The 24,727-nt window shown below is 43.0% G+C and overlaps 1 protein-coding gene and 1 long non-coding RNA gene across 14 annotated transcripts in view; one reads left to right on the top strand and one right to left on the bottom strand.

The window, feature by feature from the left end:
• Positions 1-205: 205 nt before the first annotated feature.
• LOC121877228 (collagen alpha-1(I) chain-like) overlaps positions 206-24,727 on the bottom strand; it is a 45,335-nt gene continuing 20,813 nt past the window's right edge. For all 5 annotated transcript variants that reach the window (XM_042382851.1, XM_042382846.1, XM_042382847.1 and 2 more), the window contains 17 exons: positions 14,308-14,336; positions 13,758-13,898; positions 9,330-9,447; positions 8,928-9,052; positions 8,569-8,775; positions 7,964-8,171; positions 7,648-7,835; positions 7,228-7,444; positions 6,818-7,068; positions 6,029-6,442; positions 5,291-5,776; positions 4,827-5,096; positions 4,475-4,690; positions 3,663-4,359; positions 3,346-3,524; positions 2,238-2,459; positions 206-993 (listed from right to left, as the gene is read on the bottom strand). In XM_042382851.1, the coding sequence (XP_042238785.1) occupies positions 847-993; positions 2,238-2,459; positions 3,346-3,524; positions 3,663-4,359; positions 4,475-4,690; positions 4,827-5,096; positions 5,291-5,776; positions 6,029-6,442; positions 6,818-7,068; positions 7,228-7,444; positions 7,648-7,835; positions 7,964-8,171; positions 8,569-8,775; positions 8,928-9,052; positions 9,330-9,447; positions 13,758-13,898; positions 14,308-14,336 (4,115 nt within the window). In that variant the 3' untranslated portion in view covers positions 206-846. The remainder of the gene's footprint in view (positions 994-2,237; positions 2,460-3,345; positions 3,525-3,662; positions 4,360-4,474; positions 4,691-4,826; positions 5,097-5,290; positions 5,777-6,028; positions 6,443-6,817; positions 7,069-7,227; positions 7,445-7,647; positions 7,836-7,963; positions 8,172-8,568; positions 8,776-8,927; positions 9,053-9,329; positions 9,448-13,757; positions 13,899-14,307; positions 14,337-24,727) is intronic.
• LOC121877229 lies at positions 16,020-22,283 on the top strand. 9 transcript variants are annotated; one of them, XR_006090943.1, is made up of 9 exons: positions 16,020-16,036; positions 16,266-16,286; positions 16,319-16,402; positions 18,557-18,619; positions 18,662-18,724; positions 18,809-18,850; positions 21,515-21,556; positions 21,787-21,870; positions 22,228-22,283. It is a non-coding gene; the product is annotated as an uncharacterized LOC121877229 (long non-coding RNA). The 9 variants fall into 9 exon arrangements; XR_006090942.1 differs by lacking the exons at positions 16,020-16,036; positions 16,266-16,286; positions 16,319-16,402 and adding exons at positions 16,502-16,591; positions 16,841-16,861; positions 18,224-18,265; XR_006090947.1 differs by lacking the exons at positions 16,020-16,036; positions 16,266-16,286; positions 16,319-16,402 and adding exons at positions 16,502-16,591; positions 16,841-16,861; positions 18,224-18,265 and having other exon boundaries at positions 18,557-18,598.

Below are 24,727 nucleotides of genomic sequence, written 5' to 3' on the forward strand. Positions count from 1 at the left end.
GATAGTGGTGGTGGTAACTGTAGCTGTGTGATGGTGGTGGTGGTGGTGATTGTAGCTGTGTGATAGTGATGGTGGTAACTGTAGCTGTGTGATGGTGGTGGTGGTGACTGTAGCTGTGTGATGGTGGTGGTGGTGTCTGTAGCTGTGGTGATAATAAATTTGCCATAATCACCTCGTCACATTAACAGGATTAGAAAACGCTACATAAATACCCTTCTTTTTTATTTTGGTAAATTTACAAAAAAAAATTATAGTCAAATATTTTTTTTTTATCCCGATTGTGTGTCTGGAGTCGACCAAAAACCCTCATTATTATTCCTTATTATTATTATACAAAATGTACACAGTTAAAGAGTCCTTTTCTCCTTATACCACAGTTCTTATTATCAAACACTTTACACATATTTGTATTTCGATGGCGCTTTGTATTTTATTTATTCGTCAATGTCTTTCTAACCTAATGATGTAAGAGGAAAAAGTGAAGGTAAGAGCAATGTGAAAATATGGAAATATAGAATGGAAAAAAAGAGAGCGGCGAGCGGTTATCCTAATATAAAATTATAATGATACAATCAACAAGATAGCGAGAGAGAAAGCAGGGAAGGAGAGGCCGCGTGCAGGAGACGATCTTAGAGACGAGTCTTAACACACTTTTCTTTATTCTAGGCTGTCATGTATAACGACAATCATGCCCCTGTGAATATTTCCTCATCGATCATTATCATCACCATCATCACCATCATCATCACCACTTAACACTCGTCACTATATTGTTCATCACACCCCCCACACGGCACCTCCAGCCACTGCTCTCGTCGCTGGTTCTATAACGGCTTGGCGGGAGTCCTACGAGTAGCACACAGGTCCCAGCTCGATCTTAAAGGACTGGTTTGCTCTGCCCACATCCCGTAGCCCGATGTCGACGAAGGGTAATCGCTGAGGCTTGTCTGTGCGGTACTCGATCTTGGTGGACGCCCAGGTGGAGTGTCCCCTCTGTTGGGAGGAAGGGAGAATAGGTGTGTTAGTTCATAACAAATGTGGTAGTGTAGGTAAGCTGAGGGTTGTGGCCTCTGGGATTGCTTGGGGCCACAGAAATTTTGTTGGAAGTTGATTGACCAAACTATAATTGTTTATGATGGACTTTCCGAACGGAGTATTATCATTTGGAGGCAATTAAATAGACGAATTCTGTCTGGGAGAGTTAAATAGAGTAGAACGTTTATCACGTTGAGCTTGTTGTATGTAAGAGGTTATGGTAAACAGGAAAGAAGAAACTCCCATTGTAAGAACTTCTCTTGTCACATGCTGATTACTGTAATGCGGTATAATTATGGAAACAGCACCTTCCATCTTACTGAGCTAGATAATCACAAGACACTACAAACATCGGATCACCTGAAGATTAACCATAAATTATTTAACACCTTAAGATTAAGCACCCTAACGCTTCCTGGCAGATTAGGTTAGGTTAGAGTAGATTAGATTAGGTCAGGTTATGTTAGGTTAGGTAAGCATTGGGGTGATGGATCTTAAGGTGAATTAAGCTTGGTGACCTCAGACATCTTAACAATATATGGGCATGAGTGACTCAACAGTGCCAAATTAACATGGAAAGTTGTGTTTATCCTTCTTGAACATATTTAAGCCATCCTTTTTTTTTAAGTTTAAACCATCTTCCTCAAAGGCTAAATACACAGCACAACACTTATAACTAAAAACACTGAAACAGAAGGGACTTTACCTTATCTGGCCAAACCTTCAGAGAAGTGACAGGTCGGGCATGTCCCCTAAATCTTAGAGACACCAAAACAATCACCGAATTACAGCCATTTCCTATAATTATACAAACCACTTACTTTATAGTCGTAGTTTTTTATGATTACTATAACATACTCACCTTCCAGCCCTTTTCTTTCACTTTATTAAAAAAATTATAAAAAAAATCATCTCATCACCGTTTTCTATAAATATGCAAATCACACACATCATCCATTCGATTTCTATAACAATTAAAAAACACACAGCCATTTTCTTTGGCACAAACGCACTCGCTCATAGACACTTTCATTTACTCTAGAAAATAACTGTGCCTAACACACTTATCTTCAAATCGTATTGTGTAAAAATGAAAATCACTCAAGACCGCTTCCTTTGACACAACACCTCAAAGCCGTTTTCGTTACATATATAAAATACTCGCCTCATGGGGGTTTTCTGTAACTGTATAAAAGACTTACCTTACAGCCGTCTTCTATAACTCTGTATTTAAACTTCCTATTTCCTATGGCTTTAAGTTGTGTGTCTGAGCTGGTCATGATCTGCATGGCTTTACGCAGGTTCCTCTTCCTGGCATTAAACACAGCGACGGAGTTCTTGCAGTGGTAAGTAAGCTGCTGCGACGCCTCCGATGATAGCAGCTGTAAGAACCGCATCTGGTTGCCGTCCGCCTTATACGTGAACTGTTGACATCCGGAGGTTCAAGTAGTTTGTAATGAAACCTAGATAATTTTTAACAGGTGGCTTGTGTGGGGGGAATGTCATTGAACAATGTACATTTTAATCATCACTAATGTTTACACAAAAAAATACATAGATACCTTTTGGAAGCAGCGAGACAGCAGTGTCATGTACTGTAGATGTGTAAATGGTCTTTAAAGCAAAAAATTGAATACGTTTATAGTCCAGGTTAGTTTCGCGCCCTGATTTCTGTATGATTTTTTGTTCTCTAAACACACCTTATGAACAAATGGTGTTCTACTCATTGAGTTCTATCACATAATTGTCTAAAAATCACAATTTTCAAAAATTAAATGTTTAAGACAGATTCACTCCGTGTCCAGTTCGATTAGTGTAAATGGCTAGAAAAAGGTGTCTTCGTGCTCTCCAAAACGACTAATATATTAATTTTGTCATCATCCTTTTGTCTGGAATCGTGTTTCGCTACAACGTTATGTACACAGTTTCCTTGCACCCCCCACAAAGTACAACACATATCACTGAATTAAAGGTGTGTCAGATTGTTGTAGGATTGATTATTCTGTTGTTGTTGTTGGTGGTGGTGGTGCTGTTTTATGGCAATGCCCAGTAGTCAATTTCTGCTATAATCAGATTATAGTTCAGTGATCGCCGCGGTCATACTATTTACAATTCAGTATCCCGCTATGCATGTGATGGCCAAGCTTGAATCTTTCCTTTGGTATATCTCTCTATACAAATGAAACATAATCCACCTTCAAAATCCTTCCTACATGATTTTATCACATTCCAGTGCTTCCTATATGACCCCTGACCCTCGTGCCGTCGATCATCTTCTCTACCAGCAGCTTCACGGTCTACTTAGCTCACCTCAAATCCTGGTTGAATGTCATCTCCGAGCCAGATGAGGCCACGAGATTCTCCCTGCCAGTTGAACTCCTGAGTCATGTCAGGCTGAGGCAGGACGCACGTCGACTTCTGCTCCATGTCGCAGTGTACTACAATAGCGTCCTTCGTGTCGCCTTCGTTGGGGTCCACCCAGTACTCCCCTGTGAGGAAAACAACATTGAAATGTATTATTTTCATAATAAATTTACCTTTTTTCGAGAGGAACTACTAATTTTATAGAGACTATCGGTTAAATATTATCGCACCTTAATTTAAAGTTTTCCTTGTGGTCGACCTACCGCTTGGCAGCTCTGGGTGTGTATAAGCCAGATCACGACAAGTCTTGGCTGGAGAATCCTTTGTGCCTTCTGGTCTCAGGAACTTCTTGAAAGATGTCTTGAGTTGTTCGTAAGCCTTGGTGATGAGCTCACGTCGTTCATCGTCAGTAATTTCCTTGCCAAAGAGACGCGCTGGAAGGTCAGAATCGTCGCCCTGTAGAGGATCTGGGCCCTTAGCCTGTCCCTGTCCCAGCAGTGCTGCCAGTGCTGCAGCATCATAGCCCATAGACTCACCAGGTGGACCAGGCGGACCAGAAGGACCTGATGCTCCAGGAGGACCATGGCGGCCCTCTTCACCACTAGGACCGCGAGGACCAGGTGGACCCATAATACCCTGAGGACCAATGCCTCCATCACGACCAGGTGGACCCTTCTGTCCAGGCTCACCACTAGGACCAGGTGGACCAGCAACACCAGGAACACCTTTGTCACCATTGGGACCTTGGGGTCCAGGAAGACCCTGAAGACCAATAAGACCACGGTGTCCCTTGGCACCCTTTGGACCTGATGCGCCGGTTTCTCCCTTCTCCCCTTGTGACCCTGGTGCACCAGGCTTGCCTCGGAGACCTGGGCCGCCCTCCACGCCCTGTGGACCAACCTCTCCACGTTCTCCGCGTTCTCCTGTAGGTCCGATGGGTCCAGAAGGACCACGGGGGCCCTGACGTGATGAAGGACGATTAATTGCTACTGACCAAATTACATATGGTCGTGGATATGCAAGGGTCAGAAAATATATTACACATTGAAGTATTAACCAGGTCACCAATACTCACGGGTAATCCAGTGGGTCCGGGACTGCCCTGTGGTCCTGGGGAACCTGACGGGCCCTTGTCTCCAGTGCGACCAGAAATACCAGGGGGTCCAGGCTTACCGTCAGCACCAGGGGCACCTGTGTCACCGGTAGGACCAATAGGACCAACAGCACCAGCCAACCCAGGGGGACCAACGGGACCTTCATCACCACGTCTGCCTTCCGCACCAGTTTCTCCCTAAATAAAAATAAAATAAATAAATTAATACCTTCACGTGTTAAGAATACAATATATTCATTCCAAATACTGTTCACCAGCTTTTCTATGAATACACTTCCAATACAGTAAAAATATTACAGTGAGTATTACTCACGCGAGCGCCAGGTTTTCCTCGGAGACCAGGAGGACCAGGTGGGCCAGGGAGGCCAGGTAGACCACGCTCTCCTGATGGTCCAACAGGGCCAGGTTGTCCCACAGAGCCGGGGCGACCCTCGGGGCCAGCATCACCCTTGGATCCTTCAGGTCCAGGGGCGCCAGGCTGACCAGTTGGTCCGGGTAGGCCAGGGCGACCGGTGTCACCAGGGGTTCCCTTGATCCCAGGGTTGCCACTTGCGCCAGGAGGTCCTTGGTCACCTGGGGTTCCCTGTAGGGTAAATGAGGTGTAAATTTGGTCTTGATAACGAGGTTACCATGTGTGAGTGTACCATCAGCAACGAGCACAGTATTATCAGTAACATAAGTTAGGTGCACAGTACCATCAGTAACAAGAGTTAGGTGCACAGTACCATCGGTAACAAGAGTTAGGTGCACAGTAACTTCATTAGCAATATTACTCACAGGTGTGCCAGAGTTGCCGGGTCGTCCGGGAGGACCCATAAGACCAATCTCTCCACGTTGTCCAGCTTCACCTCGTTGTCCTTTTGCACCCGTCAGTCCAGCAAGACCCTGAGGTCCGGATTCTCCAGGCTGTCCTACTAAACCAGGATTACCTTGAGCTCCCTTTTGACCGGGAAGACCACGCTGTCCTTTAGGTCCTGAGTTGCCAGGGGGTCCAATTGGTCCAGGGAAGCCCTGAAGACCTTGTTCACCCTGAGAGCCTCGCTCTCCCGTCATACCGTTGGCACCAGGCTCGCCAGGAGGTCCTGGAGGACCTGGGTCTCCCTTTTCTGCAGGTTCTCCTGGAGGTCCCACTGGGCCCATAATACCCTGAGGGCCTTGGTCACCCTGGCGACCTGGCGGTCCCTCAGGGCCAACTCGTCCCACAGATCCACGTTCACCTTTCTCTCCAGGAAGACCGTGAGGTCCTCGACCACCTGGAAGACCCTGTACACAACACCAAGTCAGTGATGATGTATTTAAGTGCTCATTGTATATTACATGATCACTATCCATTTGTGTGCAAAGGAAATATATATATATATATATATATATATATATATATATATATATATATATATATATATATATATATATATATATATATATATATATATATATATATATATATATATGTATTTATGTATTTATGTATTTATTTATTTATTTATTTCAATATCCAAAAGGACCAATACTCACGACAAGACCAGAGGGGCCAGAATGACCCTTTTGGCCTGCGGGACCGGGAGGACCAGAGGGTCCATCGGAGCCAAGTTGACCCGCTTCTCCACGTTTTCCTGTTTCTCCTGGGGGACCTTGAGCTCCTCGTTCTCCGGGGAAGCCTCGCTGACCGCGGAGACCAGCACCACCAGGCAGACCTCGAGGGCCCTGCAGACCAGACTCTCCATCCTTTCCATTGGCACCAGAAATGCCAGAGGCTCCAGGCAGACCCTGGAAACCTCGAGCTCCTGGGGAGCCTGGAGGACCTCGTTCACCCGGAGAACCTGTAGGTCCCGACACACCTGGAGGCCCCTGAGCCCCGTCCTTCCCTGGGTCACCTCGGGGGCCGGTGGCACCGGTCTCGCCGGGGTTGCCGTCCTTGCCAGATTCTCCCTGTGTTAAATCAATCACACTTTATGTGACCTTCATGTATGGTGGATTTTAGGGACTACATACAGTACAGCAATATAAAGTGTGTATGCATGTGTGTGTGTGTGGTGGTAGTACAGGAGTATTAATAGATGCTGTTACAGAATTTTGGGCTATCATAATTATAGCTTGCAGTCATTTGACCAGGCTAACTCCCATTTGCCATTAAGGTTAATTAATAAAACTATAAGTGCTAGATATACTTTCTTAGAAAAGCTAAATAAAATGTATTTCCCTGCCATCTATTCATTTTCAATAAAGAAGCAACTCAACAGTGAAAATAAAGGCAAAAGATGTAATTCAATTATGAACAATAAAGAGCACAAATTTCGGTCTTACTAATGGTCCAACTGGTCCGGGAGGTCCCATAGGTCCAGGAAGACCCTGGATGCCCTGAGGTCCTTGGTCGCCAGGTTTGCCATCTGCACCAGGAGGACCACGACTACCAGGACGCCCAGTTTTGCCTGAAGGACCAGAGAGACCGGTGGGTCCTCGCAGGCCCTGGCGGCCGGGAAGGCCGGGAGGACCAGGGTTACCTTCACGACCCTTCTGGCCGGTGGTGCCAGAGGGGCCAGGGTCGCCACTTTGACCTGCAAAATCGGAATTTCTTTTATGAAATCTGTACAACATATTTTTGGGTACCTTACTGGCGAACTTGGAATAATTATCAGGTTGTAAAATGTTCTTATATCAAACTTACACAACCGCTTATCATCACTACGAGTACATAAAGCAAACGTTAGACTTGCCTTTAGGTCCTGGGGGTCCATCAGCACCAGGAAGACCACGGCCTCCCGTGGGTCCACGTTCACCCTGGGGGCCAACTCCACCTGGGGGTCCTCGCATACCTCTCTTGCCGCGTTTGCCGGGGGATCCGGGGGCTCCTGGCAGCCCTCGAGGGCCAGGGGTACCACCTTCTCCCTTCATTCCCAGTTCTCCCTTAAAGCCACGCGCTCCAGCTAGACCCTGAAGGAAGGAAAACATTGGTGCTCTCTTTCACTTACTCGTATTTTATACCTGCTATAACAAGAAGGCCATAGTGACCCCACACTACTGTATGTATATGGACCACTCATAGCGGAACTGCCATCTTTCTAATGGATGTCGAGAGCTCCTGCACCTCCTTTTATTCTACCATTTATTTCCAAGAACAAATACTATTAACATACCCTTTCTCCCTTGTTGCCTGGCATGCCGGGGCTGCCGGGTAACCCTGAGGGCCCTCGGGCGCCTGGGAACCCTGGGGGCCCTGAGTCTCCTTGGGAACCAGGTGCACCCTTCTCTCCGGGCAAACCATCCTTTCCAGGAGCCCCCTGGGAACCAGAAGAACCGGGAGAACCGGGCTTTCCGGCCTCACCTGTTATAAAATTAGTGTAAAATCAATTTCACCTGTAAAGTAAAGTACACTGATAATTTTCATCAACGGTTTATCAGACAGTAAGTTATTGCAAGTTGGGCGGTGTAAGTGGAGGGAGATGTACTTACCTCGAGGACCCTGAAGACCTTGGGAGCCCTTGGATCCTTGTACACCCTGGTCACCTTTAGCTCCAGCGCTTCCGGGGAAGCCAGGCGGGCCAGACTTGCCGGGAGGCCCGGGGGGACCAGGAGGACCACCGATGCCGTCGATACCTCTTAGACCTGGAGGACCTGGAGGACCCTCCCGGCCGCGTTCACCCCGAGGACCAGCCGAACCCTGCACAACACCACGTCATGGATCACAACATCATGAGATTTTGAATGAGAGACTAGGTCGTCTGATTACAACACAAACAAAAGTATATACTAAAATCAGTCTCTGTCCATTACTAAATCAAATTAGTGATTAGTTATGTACTTTTTCAATATTACTCTACATTAATGTTCTTTCATATTCAGAAAACATATCTCTATTTCTTAGACTGATAACATATATATATATATATATATATATATATATATATATATATATATATATATATATATATATATATATATATATATATGTGTGTGTGTGTGTGTGTGTGTGTGTGTGTGTGTGTGTGTGTGTGTGTTTGTGAATTACTGTTAAAGTGTGAGGTAAGCGCCACCACGTCGGGGTAAGTGATACTTACCATAGGACCGATGGGACCAGGCGGACCACCTGGACCAGAGGCGCCCTTGTCACCCAGCTGTCCCTGTTCTCCCTTAGCTCCGTCCAGACCGGGGAAGCCACGGTGACCTTTTACGCCAGGCAGACCAGGCATACCGGGAAGACCGCGTGGACCAGGGGGGCCTACAGAACCTGGGGGACCTGCCGCGCCGTCGTCTCCATTCTCACCCTAGAAGGTAATACCAGCGTCATCATAACTCTACAGTTTACTCTCTCTCTCTCTCTCTCTCTCTCTCACTCACTTCTTTTCACACCTACTACATTCATATACAAAGAAAAACCTATAGTCACCCAAATTCCTGGAAAAGGGATTTCACTTACATCTTTTCCAGGGATTCCGGGCATCCCACGTGGTCCTGGAGGGCCTGAGGGACCGCTAGGACCTGCATCCCCAGGTTCACCTCGCATCCCCTGGAAACCCTGGGGGCCGGGGGGACCTGGAGCACCTGTAGGAAACGGGAAAAAGAACGGTCATTATACGATACGACGGTCACCAGGGACTGTCTCCTTCCCTGGCTGGGAAATCATGGGATGAGATGAGACAGTTTCCCGTTTCACCTATCTTAATAAAACGAATTTATAACATTGCTTAAAGATACGCTCCTTCACAACAACGTTAGAAAAAAAGAAGTTACGGTCTCTCAGAAGTGACTTGGCACAATAATGTTGAACATCTGAAGAAAAAAGTTGTAAAAAAAATCTACTTTGTTGCAACATACTAACCTGGGGTGCCCCTGGGGCCGACGGGACCAACTTGTGATTGAAGGTAACTGAAAGGGTCAGGCTGAGGTCCTTTCTCTCCGCCTTGAGACTGTGACAGCTGCGACAGCCATGGCGTGATCTATACAAACATAAATACAAAATTCTAAAGCTTGTGTATAAAGATAAAATAATTTTATAATGAAAATATATTTCCTGAACACGTTTTGCTCACCAATCAAATAACAATTACTTTCTAATCACTTATTTATTGAATAAGCCCCTTAAGATTACAGCCCTTGTATACCACTTATATTTAAGTGGTGACAATTGTCTCAACAGAAGGCTAGTTTTCACCCCAAGTATTCATACATTTACTTTGATGTGTCGTCAAAAGTTAACATTCTTAAGTAGCCGCAATGTTCAATTAATGTTCAATGTGCCACCAAAACTTTGTATTCTTGACGTTATAAGAACATAAGAACATAAGAATGGAGGAAACTGCAGCGGGCCTATTGGCCCATACTGGGCAGTCCCGTTTACACCCAACCCCTATTGCTCATATGAGCATCCAACCTATGTTTGAAGCAATTTAGCGTATTCGAGTTAATGATGATATTTGGTAACTTGTTCCATTCATCCACTACTCTGTTTCCAAACCAGTGTTTACCTATTTCACGCCTAAATCTAAATTTGTCTAATTTAAAACCATTGTTACAGTTCGCCCTGGTTGATAATTTGACTACCTTTTGTAATGTCCCCTTTGTTTAGCCCTGCCTTCCACTTATACACCTCTATCAGGTCGCCCCTCGCTCTACGTCTCTGAGGAGTGTAAATTAAGATGCTTTTAACCTGTCTCTATACTCAAGGTTCCTAATGCCCGGGATTAGTCTTGTCATTCTCCTCTGAATTCTTTCCAAGGATTCTATATCCATTCTGTAGTACGGTGACCAGAACTGAACTGCGAATCCAGGTGTTCTCACAAGAGCAAGATACAGTTTTAGGATGACCTCATCTAGTCTTGTAACTAACACCTCCTTGTATGAACCCAAGTACTTTATTAGCCTTGTTACGAGCAAAAACACATTGTTTACTTGGCTTAAGGTTCCTACTTATCATTACTCCTAAATCTCTCTCGCAGTCGGATTTCTCTATGGCATCGTTGTTCATCTGGTATCTGGTTTCCCTGTTTACATCTCCTATACTGAGTACTTTACATTTGTCGACATTGAATTTCATCTGCCATTTTTCAGACCATTGGAAAATTTGTTTAGATCTTCCTGTAGTTTTGCCGAGTCCTCGTCAGATTTGATAACACGTCCTATTTTAGTATCATCAGCAAATTTACTTATGTTGCTGTCTATGCCGATATCTATGTCGTTTATGTATATAATAAACAATAATTGTCCAAGTACTGAGCCTTGGGGAACTCCACTTGTGACGTTGCTCCAATGGGACTTAGTGCCGTTAATGCTCACTCGCTGTTTCCTGTCCTGTAACCACGCCCTAATCCATTTAAGGATGTCACCTTTGATGCCATGAGCTTCTACCTTTCTAATTAGTCTTTCGTGGGGACTCTGTCGAAGGCATTGCTAAAGTCGAGATAAACCACATCATAATTGTGCCCCTCGTCCATCGATTCGAAAACTGATGAAAAGAATGTTAATAGATTAGTTAGGCAAGAATGTCCGCTTGTGAAGCCATGCTGGGAATCATTGATCAATCGGTGCTTCTCCAGGTGATTTCGAATAGAGTTTGAAATGATTGCTTCCAGTAATTTGCCTACTATTGATGTTAGACTGATTGGGCAGTAGTTAGAGGATAGTGATCTATCCCCCTTCTTGAAAATCGGTATTACATTCGCTATCCTCCAGGATTGTGGTACTACACCTGTTTTTAAGGACATGTTAAACAACTTTGCTAAGGGCATACTAAGCTCTTCCTTACATTCCTTTAATACTCTGGCAAATATCTCATCGGGACCAGGTGACTTATTAGGCTTTAGTTTGTCTATTTGCTTAATAACATCGTTACTAGTCACTACTATCTCACTTAATTTGTTTTCTTCACTATCTCTGAATAGAGTCGGTGCCTCGGGTATCATGCGTTTAAATTTTCGGTGGTGAAAACTGTTGAAAAATATTTATTCAAATTATTGCCTATTTCTCCTGCTGTTATCAGTTAGTCAGCCGAGTTCGACCGTATTGGTCCAATCTTTCTTCGTGTTTTAGTTTGATACATTTCCGGTAGAATCCTTTAGTTTGGCCTCACCTTCCTTAAGTACCCTACCTCATTATTCCTCTTTGCTTTCCTTATCTTGGTTTTAACCCTACTCGCCAATACCCTATAATAGTCCCGGAGGTGAATTTCGCCACGATTTATCCTTCTACCTATAGCCTTCCTTTGGCCAATGATGTTCTTTAAATAATTATTTATCCATTTAGGGTCATTGTTGTCTGATCTGAGTTTTTGTATGGTATGTTCTGCCTTTGTGCATTAAGTAACTCACTATTTAAATTGTCGTGAATCCCCGCAATCTCAGATCTCACAAGTTATCAAACCTGTCATCTGTCAGTAGGTTCACTTGCCAAGCCGTATTACACCCCTCTCTCAGCTGCCTCTTTAAACTGTCAAAGTTTGCCCTTCTGAAATCTGGTACTTTAGTGGAATTTTCCTTACGTCTGCCCTGAAAATCTATCTGGAATCGAATTTCTTTGTGACCGCTGTTTGCAAGTTCGTTCCCTACCTCGACATTGCTAATGAGGTTTTCTCTGTTCGTCAGAACTAAATCCAGTATATTATTACCCCGTGTGGGTTCGGTTATATGTTGACTTAGGAAACAGTCCTGGATCGTCTCGAGAAAATCCTCTGATTCTGAGTTACCCGTAAGGACAGTCCAATCTATTTGGCCAAAGTTAAAGTCGCCTACTATACAGACTTTGTTGTGTATGGAAGCCCTGCGCATTTCATCCCAGATAAGTCGCTCATTGACGCTATCAAGATTGGGGGTCTATATATTACCCGTGATTAATTTTTCCCGACCGTATTCCTCTCAGTTTTTATTTCCTTATTTATTTCACACTTCAGATTATCCCTAATATAGATTGCTACTCCGCCTCCTTTCCTGGTCTGCCTATCGGTATGGAACAGTTTGTAACCCGCAATTTGGTATTCGACTGGTAATTCACGTGTGTCTAGGTTGATCCATGTTTCAGTGAATGCACTATATCGATTTCTTCAAGCATACCAAGGCCTTTATTATCATCTTACTAGGAGCCATACTTACTGTTCAAGAGTATACATTTGCTAGTCGTGTTCTGATCCTTCCTTTACCGCTTAGTTTTAAACTCCTGTCTAATTTAGTTTGTCATCATTCCTAACACTACTTCCTAATCTTCGTACTTTTGTTTCATTCGCCCCACCAAAAGAAGTCTCCTCCACCCCCGTGCCCATATGTTCTCATAGCAGTTTAAAGACTTCGATATCTTTTGAACTGCCCCCTCGAGAGCCCCAGCCAGGGTTGCTACTCCATCCCTAGACAGGTGCACCCCATCCCTAGCATAAAGGTCCCTTCTGCCATAGAAGTTGTCCCAATTGTCAATGAATGGGACTGATATTGACTTGCAATATCTGTCAAGACGGTCGTTAACACCAACTGCCCTTGACAACCATTCACTGCCAACTCCCCTTCTAGGCAGGACACCGCATATGATAGGGATCCCTCCCTTAGTCCTAATACGATCTATGGCTGCCTTGAACTTATCAAGAAGTTCCTCGCTCCTACACCGGCCAATATCATTGCCTCCTGCACTGAGGCAGAAAATGGGTTTGTTCCCATTACTAGACAAGATATTGTCCATCCTGTCAATTATATCCCCCACCCCAGCTCCTGGCAAACACACCCTCATCCAATTTTTGTTTTTACCACAAAAGGCCCTGTCCATGTACCTTACCTGTGAGTCACCAACAATTAAAGTTTTTATACCTTCCTTGTCATCCCTGCCCCTGACTGTACTAACGTCCAATTCGTCTATCAAGGGACTGAACGGGTTGGTACACTTAGCTGTTGTTGTCGTATCCTTCGTGTGCTTCTTCACCACCAGCTTGGTCCTCCCACTACTCACAATTTTCCACTCGCTTGATTTTTCGTCAGACACTGGCTTTACTCGTCCAGCCTCTCCTTTTAACTTCGCCAGCTCTTTCCTTAATTTCAGGTTCTCCAACGTGGCCCTCTCAATTTCTAGCTTGGCCCTCGCCAATTCTTCAGTGGACCACTCCAGTTTGGTCAACAAACTCTCATACCCAAGACCGCACATATCACTGGCCATATCTGATAATTATCCCTCTGGAGCTAACCCTGCCGTGACCTTTCCCCTAGTGAGGTCAGAACACAACTGAGACATATCATGCTGCACAGTGTATCAACCCAGCTGCACCCAGCTATACACTCACGTCTGGCATCTGTCCTGGTGGTCCAGGTTGACCCGGGGTACCGGGTGTACCTGGGGTACCAATGGGACCTCGGTCTCCTGGGGGTCCAGAGGGGCCATCTGCACCGGTAGTGGAGGCGCCGTAACCGGTCTCAGGAGGGGTCTGGGGGAGACGGAAACAGTTAGTGCTCCATTGTGGTGGAAGGGAGGTGAAGCAATGCAGCCTGAAGGAAACCGTTGACTTGAAGGGAAGTAGTGGCTTGAAGGGAAGTAGTGAATTGGAGGGAAGTAGTTATTTGGAGGGAAATAGTGACTTGAAAGAAGGTAGTGACTTGGTGGGAACTGATGGGGGAGCAAACGGGTAAAAAGGTGGGTATTAGTGATGTGGTGTGAAATGAAAGTACAGGGGCCTAAGAGTGGGAGGTCCATCACTTAATGAGTGCTGTAGAAACTAAGAGAGAACTGAACAAATTGATATCTAAGACTCACTGGTATTTCAGACTAGTTCTGGATATATAAATTTTATTCTCCTTCAGTATTTAATATTAAAGCATTAAAAAGAAATAACTTACTGGTCCAACAAGATCCGGGGGAGGTTCCTCTGTAAACGGGAAAACGGAAATTTTTTCAGTACTTTTAGGAATAACTAAATTTTATATACAGGTATATATATATATATATATATATATATATATATATATATATATATATATATATATATATATATATATATATATATATATATATATATATATATATATATATATATATATATATATATATATATATATATATATATATATATATATATATATATATATATATATATATATATATATATTCTTTGCTACCTGTATTTTGATGCATAGTTTAGCTGTACTTACAGTAGGTGCGAGAAAAAGGATTAAATTATATGCATTCTAATTTCATTATTACATTCCTTACATCAATAAAGCCTATTCCCCGTCATAGCAGGAATATTAAATATGTAACCATTATATATGTTAAATATTTTCGTCATATAATAGCAGTAAAGCTTTCTAGTAGAAAAAATATTATTTCAACAGGGCAGGTAACTTAGCTTGAAATATTACTGTGCCCATATTCAACATTAAGGTAGTTCTTTCATGGATTATTATATTTCTTACATATATTCTTACCAAATTAAGACGCAGCAGAAACAACCAATAATGAGGACTTCCAGTCCTTGTGGAAACAAGGTTTCATGGTCAAGTATTAATCTGTTGTCTACATTATGATGAACAATACTATATTGATTCTTTTAGTAATATGACTGAAGAGTTCTTTGGGGGAAAAAATCAAAATATCAATTTTGGCCTCCAGGAATTTACTTCACCTAAAATCTCTGTCATCGTTTGTGTGTGTGTGTGTGTGTGTATGTATGTATATATATATATATATATATATATATATATATATATATATATATATATATATATATATATATATATATATATATATATATATATATATATATATATATATATATATATGAAACATGGAGATAAATCTTGATAAATCACACGGGAAAGGAAACAAGGAGGTACCTTAGCTTTCGTCTTTATTCAAGACATCTTCAGAGGCAACTGGTTTACGTGGACAGAGAGCAATATACAGAGTGACCTTATTAAACATGAGGTCAGGTCATAATGAAAGCAGTGCCCTGTTCGTTCATGTTAGGAATATTAATCATCCCATTGCTTGGGAAAAAAGCTTAGAAGTATTCAAATCATCTTGTGTCACAGAAAGACTTCTGGTTGAAGATAGTTTGATTAAGGAATAAAATTCAATAAACCTTAGTGATGGTCAGTTCAAAACTGATATTATGTTACATAAATTTATTTGTCAGTGCCCAAGGTTAAAATGCTTTGAAAATTGGAGCTGGATGTAATATAGTTATTTAGTGGGTCCTTATTTTTGACCTACCTGACCTGACAAGTCACGTCCCTTTCTACCAAAGCTCCTTACGTGTGTGTTGGTGTGGGGATTAGTGGTTGACATCATTATGACCTGACCTCATGTTTAATAAGTCCCTGTATATAAGCCTCTCTCTCCATGTAGATTCCTCTGAAGATGTCTGAATAAAGACGAAAGCTAGGTGCTCCGTTGAACAGGATCAAGGTGTAGGATGAATCAAGGTGTGGATGGAGATCAAGGTGTGGATGTGATCAAATGTGTAGGATGAAGGATCAAGGTTAATGGATGAAGATCAAGGTGTAGGATAGAAGGGATCAAAGGTGCAGGATGAAAGAATCCAAGGTGCAGGATGAAGAGATCAAGGTGTAGGATGAAGGGATCAAAGGTGTAGGATAGAGGATCAAAGGTGTTCTGATGAAAGGATCAAGGTGTAGGATAGAGAATCAAGGTGTGGATGAAGAGATCAAGGTGCAAGATGAAAGAAGAATCAAGGTGTAGGATGAAGGGATCAAGGTGGCAGTGAAGAAGATCAAGGTGTAGATGAAAGTTAAGGTTTAAGATGAAGAGATCAAGGTGTAGGATGAAGATCAAGGTGTAGGATGAAGAGATCAAGGTGTGATGAAAGATCAAGGTGGAAGAATCAAGGTATAGGATGAAGAGATCAAGGTGTAGGATGAAGTGATTAAAGTTTAAGATGAAGAGATCAAGGTGTAGGATGAAGAGATCAAGGTGTAGGATGAAGTGATTAAAGTTTAAGATGAAGAGATCAAGGTGTAGGATGAAGAGATCAAGGTGTAGGATGAAGTGATTAAAGTTTAAGATGAAGAGATCAAGGTGTAGGATGAAGAGATCAAGGTGTAGGATGAAGAGATCAAGGTGTAGGATGAAGTGATTAAGGTTTAAGATGAAGAGATCAAGGTGCAGAATAGAGAATCAGGTGTAGGATGAAGGAATTGAACTTTAGGTTAAAAGATCAGGTGTAGGATGAAGAGATCAAGGTGCAGAATGAAGAATCAAGGTGTAGGATGAAGATCAAGGTGTAGGATGAAGTGATTAAGGTTTAAGATGAAGAATCCAAGGTGCAGAATGAAGATCAAGGTGTAGGATGAAGATTGAAGTTAAAGATCAGGTGTGGATGAAGTGATAAGGTTTAAGATGAAGATCAAGGTGCAGAATGAAGAGATCAAGGTGTAGATGAAGGATCAAGGTGTGGGATGAAGGGATCAAAGGTGTAGAGATGAAGAGATCAAGGTGTAGGATGAAGAGATCAAGGTGTGGGATGAAGAGATTGAACTTTAGGTTAAAAGAGATCAGGTGTGGGATGAAGTGATTAAGGTTGATGAAAGATCAAGGTGCAGAATGAAGAATCAAGGTGTAGGATGAAGAGATCAAGGTGTAGGATGAAGAAATCAGTGTAGGATGAAGAGATCAAGGTATAGATGAAGAGATCAAGGTGTAGGATGAAGTGATTAAGGTTTAGATGAAGGATCAGGGTGCAGGTGAAGAGATCAAGGTGTGGATGAAGTGATTAAGGTTTAAAGATGAAGAGATCAAGGTGTAGGATGAATAGATCAGGTGTAGGATGAAAGATCAAAGGTGTAGGATGAAGAGGTCAAGGTGCACAATAAGAGAATCAAGGTGTAGGATGAAGAGATCAGGTGTAGGATGAGAATTGAACTGGGTTAAAAGATCAAGGTAGGGATGAAGTGATTAAGGTTTAAGATGAAGATCAAGGTGTAGGATGAAGAGATCAAGGTGTAGGATGAAGATCAAGGTGTAGGATGAAGAGATCAAGGTGTAGGATGAAGAGGTCAAGGTGGTAGGATGGGGATCAAGGTGTAGGATGAAAGATCAAGGTGTAGGATGAAGAGGTCAAGGTGCAGAATAGAGATCAAGGTGTGGGATAGAGATCAAGGTGTAGGATGAAGAGATTGAACTTTAGGTTAAAGGATCAAGGTGTAGGATAATGAAGGTTTAGATAGAGATCAAGGTGAGGATGAAAGATCAAGGTGTGGGATGAAGTGATTAAGGTTAGATGAAGAGATCAAGGTGTAGAGATGAAGATCAGGTATAGGATGGAAGATCAAGGTGTGGATGAAGTAATTAAAGTTAAGATAGAAGATCAAGGTATGGATAGAGATCAAGGTGTAGGATGAAGTGATTAAAGTTTAAGATGAAGAGATCAAGGTTGGATGAAGAGATCAAGGTGTAGGATGAAGTGATTAAGTTTAGATGAAAAGATCAAGGTATAGGATGAGAATCAAGGTGTAGGATGAAGTAGTTAAAGAGTTTAAGATGAAGAGATCAGGTGTGGGGATAGAGATCAAGGTGTAGGATGAAGAGATCAAGGTATAGGATGAAGAGATCAAGGTGTAGGATGAAGAGTGATTAAAGGTTTAAAGATGAGATCAAGGTAGGATGAAGTGATTGGGTTTAAGATAGAAGATCAAGGTGCAGATAGAGAGATCAGGTGTAGGATGAAGAGATCAAGGTAGGATGAAGAGATCAAGTTTGAGGATGAAGAGATCAAGGTGTAGGATGAAGATCAAGGTGTAGGATGAAGAGATTGAACTTTAGGTTAAAGAGATCAAGGTGTAGGATGAAGTGATTAGGTTTATGATGAAGATCAAGGTGCAGAATGAAAGATCAAGGTGTAGGATAGAGGATCAAGGTGTAGGATGAAAGATCAAGTGTGAGATGAAGAGATCAAGGTTAAGGATGAAGTGATTAAGGTTTAAGATGAAGATCAGAGTGCAGAATGAAGATCAAGGTGGGATAGAGATCAAGGTGTAGGATGAAGTGATTAGGTTGGGTAGAGATCAAGGTGCAGAATGAAGAGATCAAGATGTAGGATGAAGGATTGAACTAGGTTAAAAGATCAAGGTGTAGGATGAAGTGATTAAGGTTTAAGATGAAGAGATCAAGGTGCAGAATGAAGAGCTCAAGGTGTAGGATGAAGAGATTGAACTTTAGGTTAAAAGAATCAAGGTGTAGGATGAAGTGATTAAGGTTTAAGATGAAGAGATCAAGGTGCAGAATGAAGAGATCAAGGTGTAGGATGAAGAGATCAAGGTGTAGGATGAAGGGATCAAGGTGTAGGATGAAGAGATCAAGGTGTAGGATGAAGAGATCAAGGTGTAGGATGAAGAGATTGAACTTTAGGTTAAAGAGATCAAGGTGTAGGATGAAGTGATCAGGTTTAAGATGAAGAGATCAAGGTGCAGAGATAGAGATCAAGGTGTAGGATGAAAGATTGAACTTAGGTTAAAGATCAAAAGGTGTAGGATGAAGTGATCAAGGTTTAAAATGAGAGATCAGGTGCAGAATGAAGAGATCAGGTGTAGGATGAAAAGATTGAACTTTAGGTTAAAGAGATCAAGGTGTAGGATGAAGTGATTAAGGTTTAGATGAAGAGATCAAGGTGTAGGATAAATGAATCAAGTGTAGGATGAAGATCAAGGTGTAGGATGGAAGGTCAAGAATGAGAGAGATCAGGTGTAGGATGAAGAGATCAAGGTGTAGGATGAAGGGTCAAGGTGTAGGATGAAGGGATCAAGGTGTGAGATGAAGAGATCAAGGTGTGGGATGAAGAGATCAGGTGTAGGATGGAAGTGATTAAGGTTTGGATGAAGTGAATAAGGTTTAAGATGAAGATAAGAGTGCAGAATGAAGAGATCAAGGTGTAGGATGAAAGATCAAGGTGTAGGATGAAGATCAAGGTGCGAATGAAGAGATCAAGGTGTAGGATGAAGGATCAAATTGGAGGATGAAGATTAAACGTTAAAGAGACAAGGTCAGAGATGAAGGGATCAAGGTGTAGGATGAGAGATCAAGGTGTAGGATGAAGAGATCAAGGTGTAGGATGAAAGATCAAGGTGTAGGATGAAGTGATTATAGTTTAAGATGAAGAGATCAAGGTGCAGAATGAAGAGATCAAGGTGTAGGATGAAGATCAAGGTGTGGGATGAAAGATCAAGGTGTGGGATGAAGAGATCAAGGTGTGGGATGAAGTGATTAAGGTTTAAGATAGAGATCAAGGTGTGGGATGAAGAGATCAATTGGAGGATGAAGAGATTAAGCTTTAGGTTAAGAGACAAAGTGTAGGATGGGATCAAGGTGTAGGATGAAGAGATCAAGGTGTAGGATGAAGAGATCAAGGTGTAGGATGAGAGATCAAGGTGTAGGATGAAAGATCAAGGTGTAGGATGAAGTGATTAAGGTTTAAGATGAAGATCAAGGTGTAGGATGAAGGGTTATGGTGTAGGATGAAGGGATCAAGGTGTAGGATGAAGAGGTCAAGGTGTAGGATGAAGGATTATGGTGTAGGATGAAGGGATCAAGGTGTAGGATAGAGATCAAGGTGTAGGATGAAGTGATTATGGTGTAGGATGAAAGGGATCAAGGTGTAGGATGAAGAGATCAAGGTGTACGATGAAGAGATCAAGGTGTAGGATGGGGGTGTAGGATGAAGGGATTATGGTGTAGGATGAAGGGATCAAGGTGTAGGATGAAAGATCAAGGTGTGATGAAGATCAAGGTGTAGGATAAGTGATTGATTGTAGGATGAAGGGATCAAGGTGTAGGATGAAGGTCAAGGTGTACGATGAAGAGATCAAGGTGTGGATGAAGAGGATCAAATTGTAGGATGAAGGATCAAGGTGTGAGGATGAAGGATCAAGGTGTAGGATGAAGGATCAAATTGCAGGATGGGATAGGTGTAGGATGAAGAGATCAAGGTGTAGGATGGAAAGGATCAAATTGTAGGATGAAGGATCAAGGTGTAGGATGAAGAGATCAGGTGTAGGATGAAGGGATCAAGGTGTAGGATGAAGAGGTCAAAGGTGTAGGATGGGGATCAAGGAATAGGATCAAAGGGATCAAAGTGTAGGATGAAGATCAAGATGCAGGATGAAGGATCAAAGTGCAGGATGAAGGGATCAGGTGTAGGATGAAGGGATCAAGGAATGGGATCAAGGGATCAAAGTAGGATAAAGATCAAAAGTGCAGGATGAAGGGATCAAAGTGCAGGATGGAAGGATCAAGGTGTGGATAAAAGAGATCAAGGTGTAGGATGAAAGATCAAGGTGTGGGATGAAGTGATCAAGGTGTAGGAAGAGGGTCAAAGCTAAAGACGAAAGGATCAGAGGTGGGATGAAGAGATCAAAGTGTAGGATGAAAAGATCAAGGTGTAGGATAAAGGGATCAAGGTGTAGGATGAGAGATCAAGGTGTAGGATGAGAGATCAAATTGTAGAATGAAGGGATTAAGCTTTAGGTTAAAGGAATCAAGGTGTAGGATGAAAGATCAAGGTGTAGGATGAAGAGATCAAGTTTAAGATGAAGAGATCAAGGTGCAGAATGAAAAGATCAAGGTGTAGGATGAAGGATTATGGTGTAGGATGAAGAGATCTAGTAGTGGAATGAGAGGATCAAGGTGTAGGATGAAGGAGTCAAGTTAGCAGTTAAGGGATCAAGGTGTAGGATGAAGAGATCAAGGTGTGGGATGAAGTGATTAAGGTTTAAGATGAAGATCAAGGTGCAAATGAAGATCAAGGTGTAGGATGAAGAGATCAGGTGTAGGATGAAGATCAGGTGTGGGATGAAGATCAGGTGTAGGATGAAGTGATTAGGTTTAAGATGAAGAGATCAAGGTGTAGGATGAAGTGATTAAGGTTTAAGATGAAGGATCAGGTGCAGAATGAAGAGATCAAGGTGTAGAGTAGAAGATCAAGGTGTAGGATAGAAGGTCAGGTGTAGGATGAAGGATCAAGGTGTAGGATGAAAGATCAAGGTGGGATGAAGATCAAGTGTAGATAGAATCAATGTGAGATGAAAGATCAAGGTGTAGGATGAAGTGATTAAGGTTTAAGATGAAGAGATCAAGGTGCAGAATAGAAGAGATCAAGGTGTAGGATGAAGAATCAAATTGTAGGATGAAAGATTAAGCTTTGGGTTAAAAGATCAAGGTGTAGGATGAAGAGGATCAAGGTGTAGGATGAAGAGATCAAGGTGCAGAATGAAGAGATCAAGGTGTAGGATGAAGAGATCAAGGTGTAGGATGAAGTGATTAAGGTGTAAGATGAAGAGATCAAGGTGTAGGATGAAGAGATCAAGGTGTAGGATGAAGAGATCAAGGTGTAGGATGAAGTGATTAAGGTTTAAGATGAAGAGATCAAGGTGTAGGATGAAGAGATCAAGGTGCAGAATGAAGAGATCAAGGTGTAGGATGAAGAGATCAAATTGTAGGATGAAGAGATTAAGCTTTAGGTTAAAGAGATCAAGGTGTAGGATGAAGAGATCAAGGTATAGGATGAAGAGATCAAGGTGTAGGATGAAGTGATTAAGGTTTAAGATGAAGAGATCAAGGTGCAGAATGAAGAGATCAAGGTGTAGGATGAAGAGATCAAATTGTAGGATGAAGAGATTAAGCTTTAGGTTAAAGAGATCAAGGTGTAGGATGAAGAGATCAAGGTTTAAGATGAAGAGATCAAGGTGTAGGATGAAGAGATCAAATTGTAGGATGAAGAGATCAAGGTTTAAGATGAAGAGATCAAGGTGTAGGGTGAAGTGATTAAGGTTTAAGATGAAGAGATCAAGGTGTAGGATGAAGAGATCAAGGTGTAGGATGAAGAGGTCAAGGTGTAGGATGAAGAGGTCAAGGTGTAGGATGAAGGGATCAAGGTGTAGGATGAAGAGATCAAGGTGTAGGATGAAGAGATCAAGGTGTAGGATGAAGGGATCAAGGTGTAGGATGAAGGGATCAAGGTGTAGGATGAAGGGATCAAGGTGTAGGATGAAGAGATCAAGGTGTAGGATGAAGAGGTCAAGGTGTAGGATGAACAGATGAAGTTGTAGGATGAAGAGATAAAGGTGTAGGATGAAGGGGTCAAGGTGTAGGATAAGAAGGGTCAAGATTGTGGATGAACAGATGAAGTTGTAGGATGAAGAGATCAAGGTGTAGGATGTAGAAGAGATCAAGGGTTAAAGATGGAGGAATCAAGGTGTGTAGGATAAGAGGATCAAGGTGTAGGATGAAGAGATCAAGGTGTGGGATGAAGGTCAAGGTGTAGGATAGAAGAGATCAAAGTGTAAGATGAGAAGGGTCAAGGGTTAAGATGGAGAGATCAAGGTGTAGGATGAAGAGATCAAGGTGTAGGATGAGGAGATCAAGGTGTAGGATGAAGAGGTCAAGGTGTAGGATGAAGAGGTCAAGGTGTAGGATGAATAGATCAAGGTGTAGGATGAAGAGATCAAGGTGTAAGATGGAGAGATCAAGGTGTAGGATGAAGAGATCAAGGTGTAGGATGAAGAGATCAAGGTGTAGGATGAAGAGATGAAGGTGTAGGATGAAGAGATCAAGGTGTAGGATGAAGAGATCAAGGGTGTGGGATGAGAAGAGATCAAAAGTGTAAGATGAAGGGTCAAGGGTTAAAGATGGAGGAATCAAGGTGTGGGATGAGAAGAGATCAAGGTGTGTAGGATGGAAGGGATCAAGGTGTAGGATGAAGAGATCAAGGTGTAGGATGAACAGATGAAGTTGTAGGATGAAGAGATAAAGGTGTAGGATGAAGGGGTCAAGGTGTAGGATGAGGAGATCAAGGTGTAGGATGAAGAGATCAAGGTGTAGGATTAAGGGATCAAGGGTTAAGATGGAGAGATCAAGGTGTAGGATGAACAGATGAAATTGTAGGATGAAGAGATCAAAGTGTAAGATGAAGAGGTCAAGGGTTAAGATGGAGAGATCAAGGTGTAGGATGAAGAGATCAAGGTGTAGGATGAAGGGATCAAGGTGTAGGATGAGGAGATCAAGGTGTAGGATGAAGGGGTCAAGGTGTAGGATGAAGAGATCAAGGTGTAGGATGAAGGGATCAAGGTGTAGGATGAAGAGATCAAGGTGTAGGATGAAGGGATCAAGGTGTAGGATGAAGGGGTCAAGGTGTAGGATGAAGAGATCAAGGTGTAGGATGAAGAGATCAAGGGTTAAGATGGAGAGATCAAGGTGTAGGATGAACAGATGAAGTTGTAGGATGAAGAGATCAAGGTGTAGGATGAAGAGATCAAGGTTTAAGATGAAGAGATCAAGGTGTAGGATGAAGAGATCAAGGTGTAGGATGAAGAGATCAAGGTGTGGGATGAAAGAATCAAGGTGTAGGATAGAAGAGATCAAGGTGTAGAGATGAAAGGGTCAAGGTGTGTAGGATGAAGAGGTCAAGGTGTGGGATGACGAGATCAAGGTGTGGGATGAAGGGATCAGGGTGTAGTGTGGAGGGTTCAGGGTGTAGTGTGGAGGATCAGGATGTAGTGTGGAGGGATCAGGGTGTAGTGTGGAGGATCAGGGTGTAGTGTGGAGGATCAGGGTGTAGTGTGGAGGGTTCAGGGTGTGGTGTGGGAGGTTCAGGGTGTAGTGTGGAGGGTTCAGGGTGTAGTGTGGAGGATCAGGGGTGTAGTGTGGAGGGATCAGGGTGTGGTGTGGAGGGATCAGGGGTGTAGTGTGGAGGGATCAGGGTGTCGTGTGGAGGGACAGGGTGTAGTGTGGAGGGTTCAGGGTGTAGTGTGGGGGGATCAGGGTGTAGTGTGGAGAGGATCAAGGGTGTAGTGTGTGGAGGGATCAGGGTGTAGTGTGGAGGGATCAGGGTGTAGTGTGAGAGGATCAGGGTGTGGTGTGGAGGGTTCAGGGTGTAGTGTGGGGGGATCAGGGTGTAGTGTGGAGGGTTCAGGGTGTGGTGTGGAGATCAGGGTGTAGTGTGGAGAGGATCAGGGGTGAGTGTGGAGGGATCAGGGTGTAGTGTGGAGGATCAGGTGTAGTGTGGAGGGACCAGTGTAGTGTGGAGGGGGTTCAGGGTGTGGTGTGGGGGGTCAGGGTGTAGTGTGGAGGGATCAGGGTGGGTGTGGTGGGATCAGGGTGTAGTGTGGGAGGATCAGGGTGTAGTGTGGAGGTTTGGGTGTAGTGTGGAGGGATCAGGGTTAGTGTGGAGGGTTTAGGGTGTAGTGTGGGTTCAGGGTGAGTGTGGAGGTTCAGGGTGTAGTGTGGAGGGTTTAGGGTGTGGTGTGGAGG

Source organism: Homarus americanus, unplaced genomic scaffold (genome assembly GCF_018991925.1).
Source record: "Homarus americanus isolate GMGI-L3 unplaced genomic scaffold, GMGI_Hamer_2.0 scaffold367, whole genome shotgun sequence".
Lineage (NCBI taxonomy): Eukaryota > Metazoa > Arthropoda > Malacostraca > Decapoda > Nephropidae > Homarus > Homarus americanus.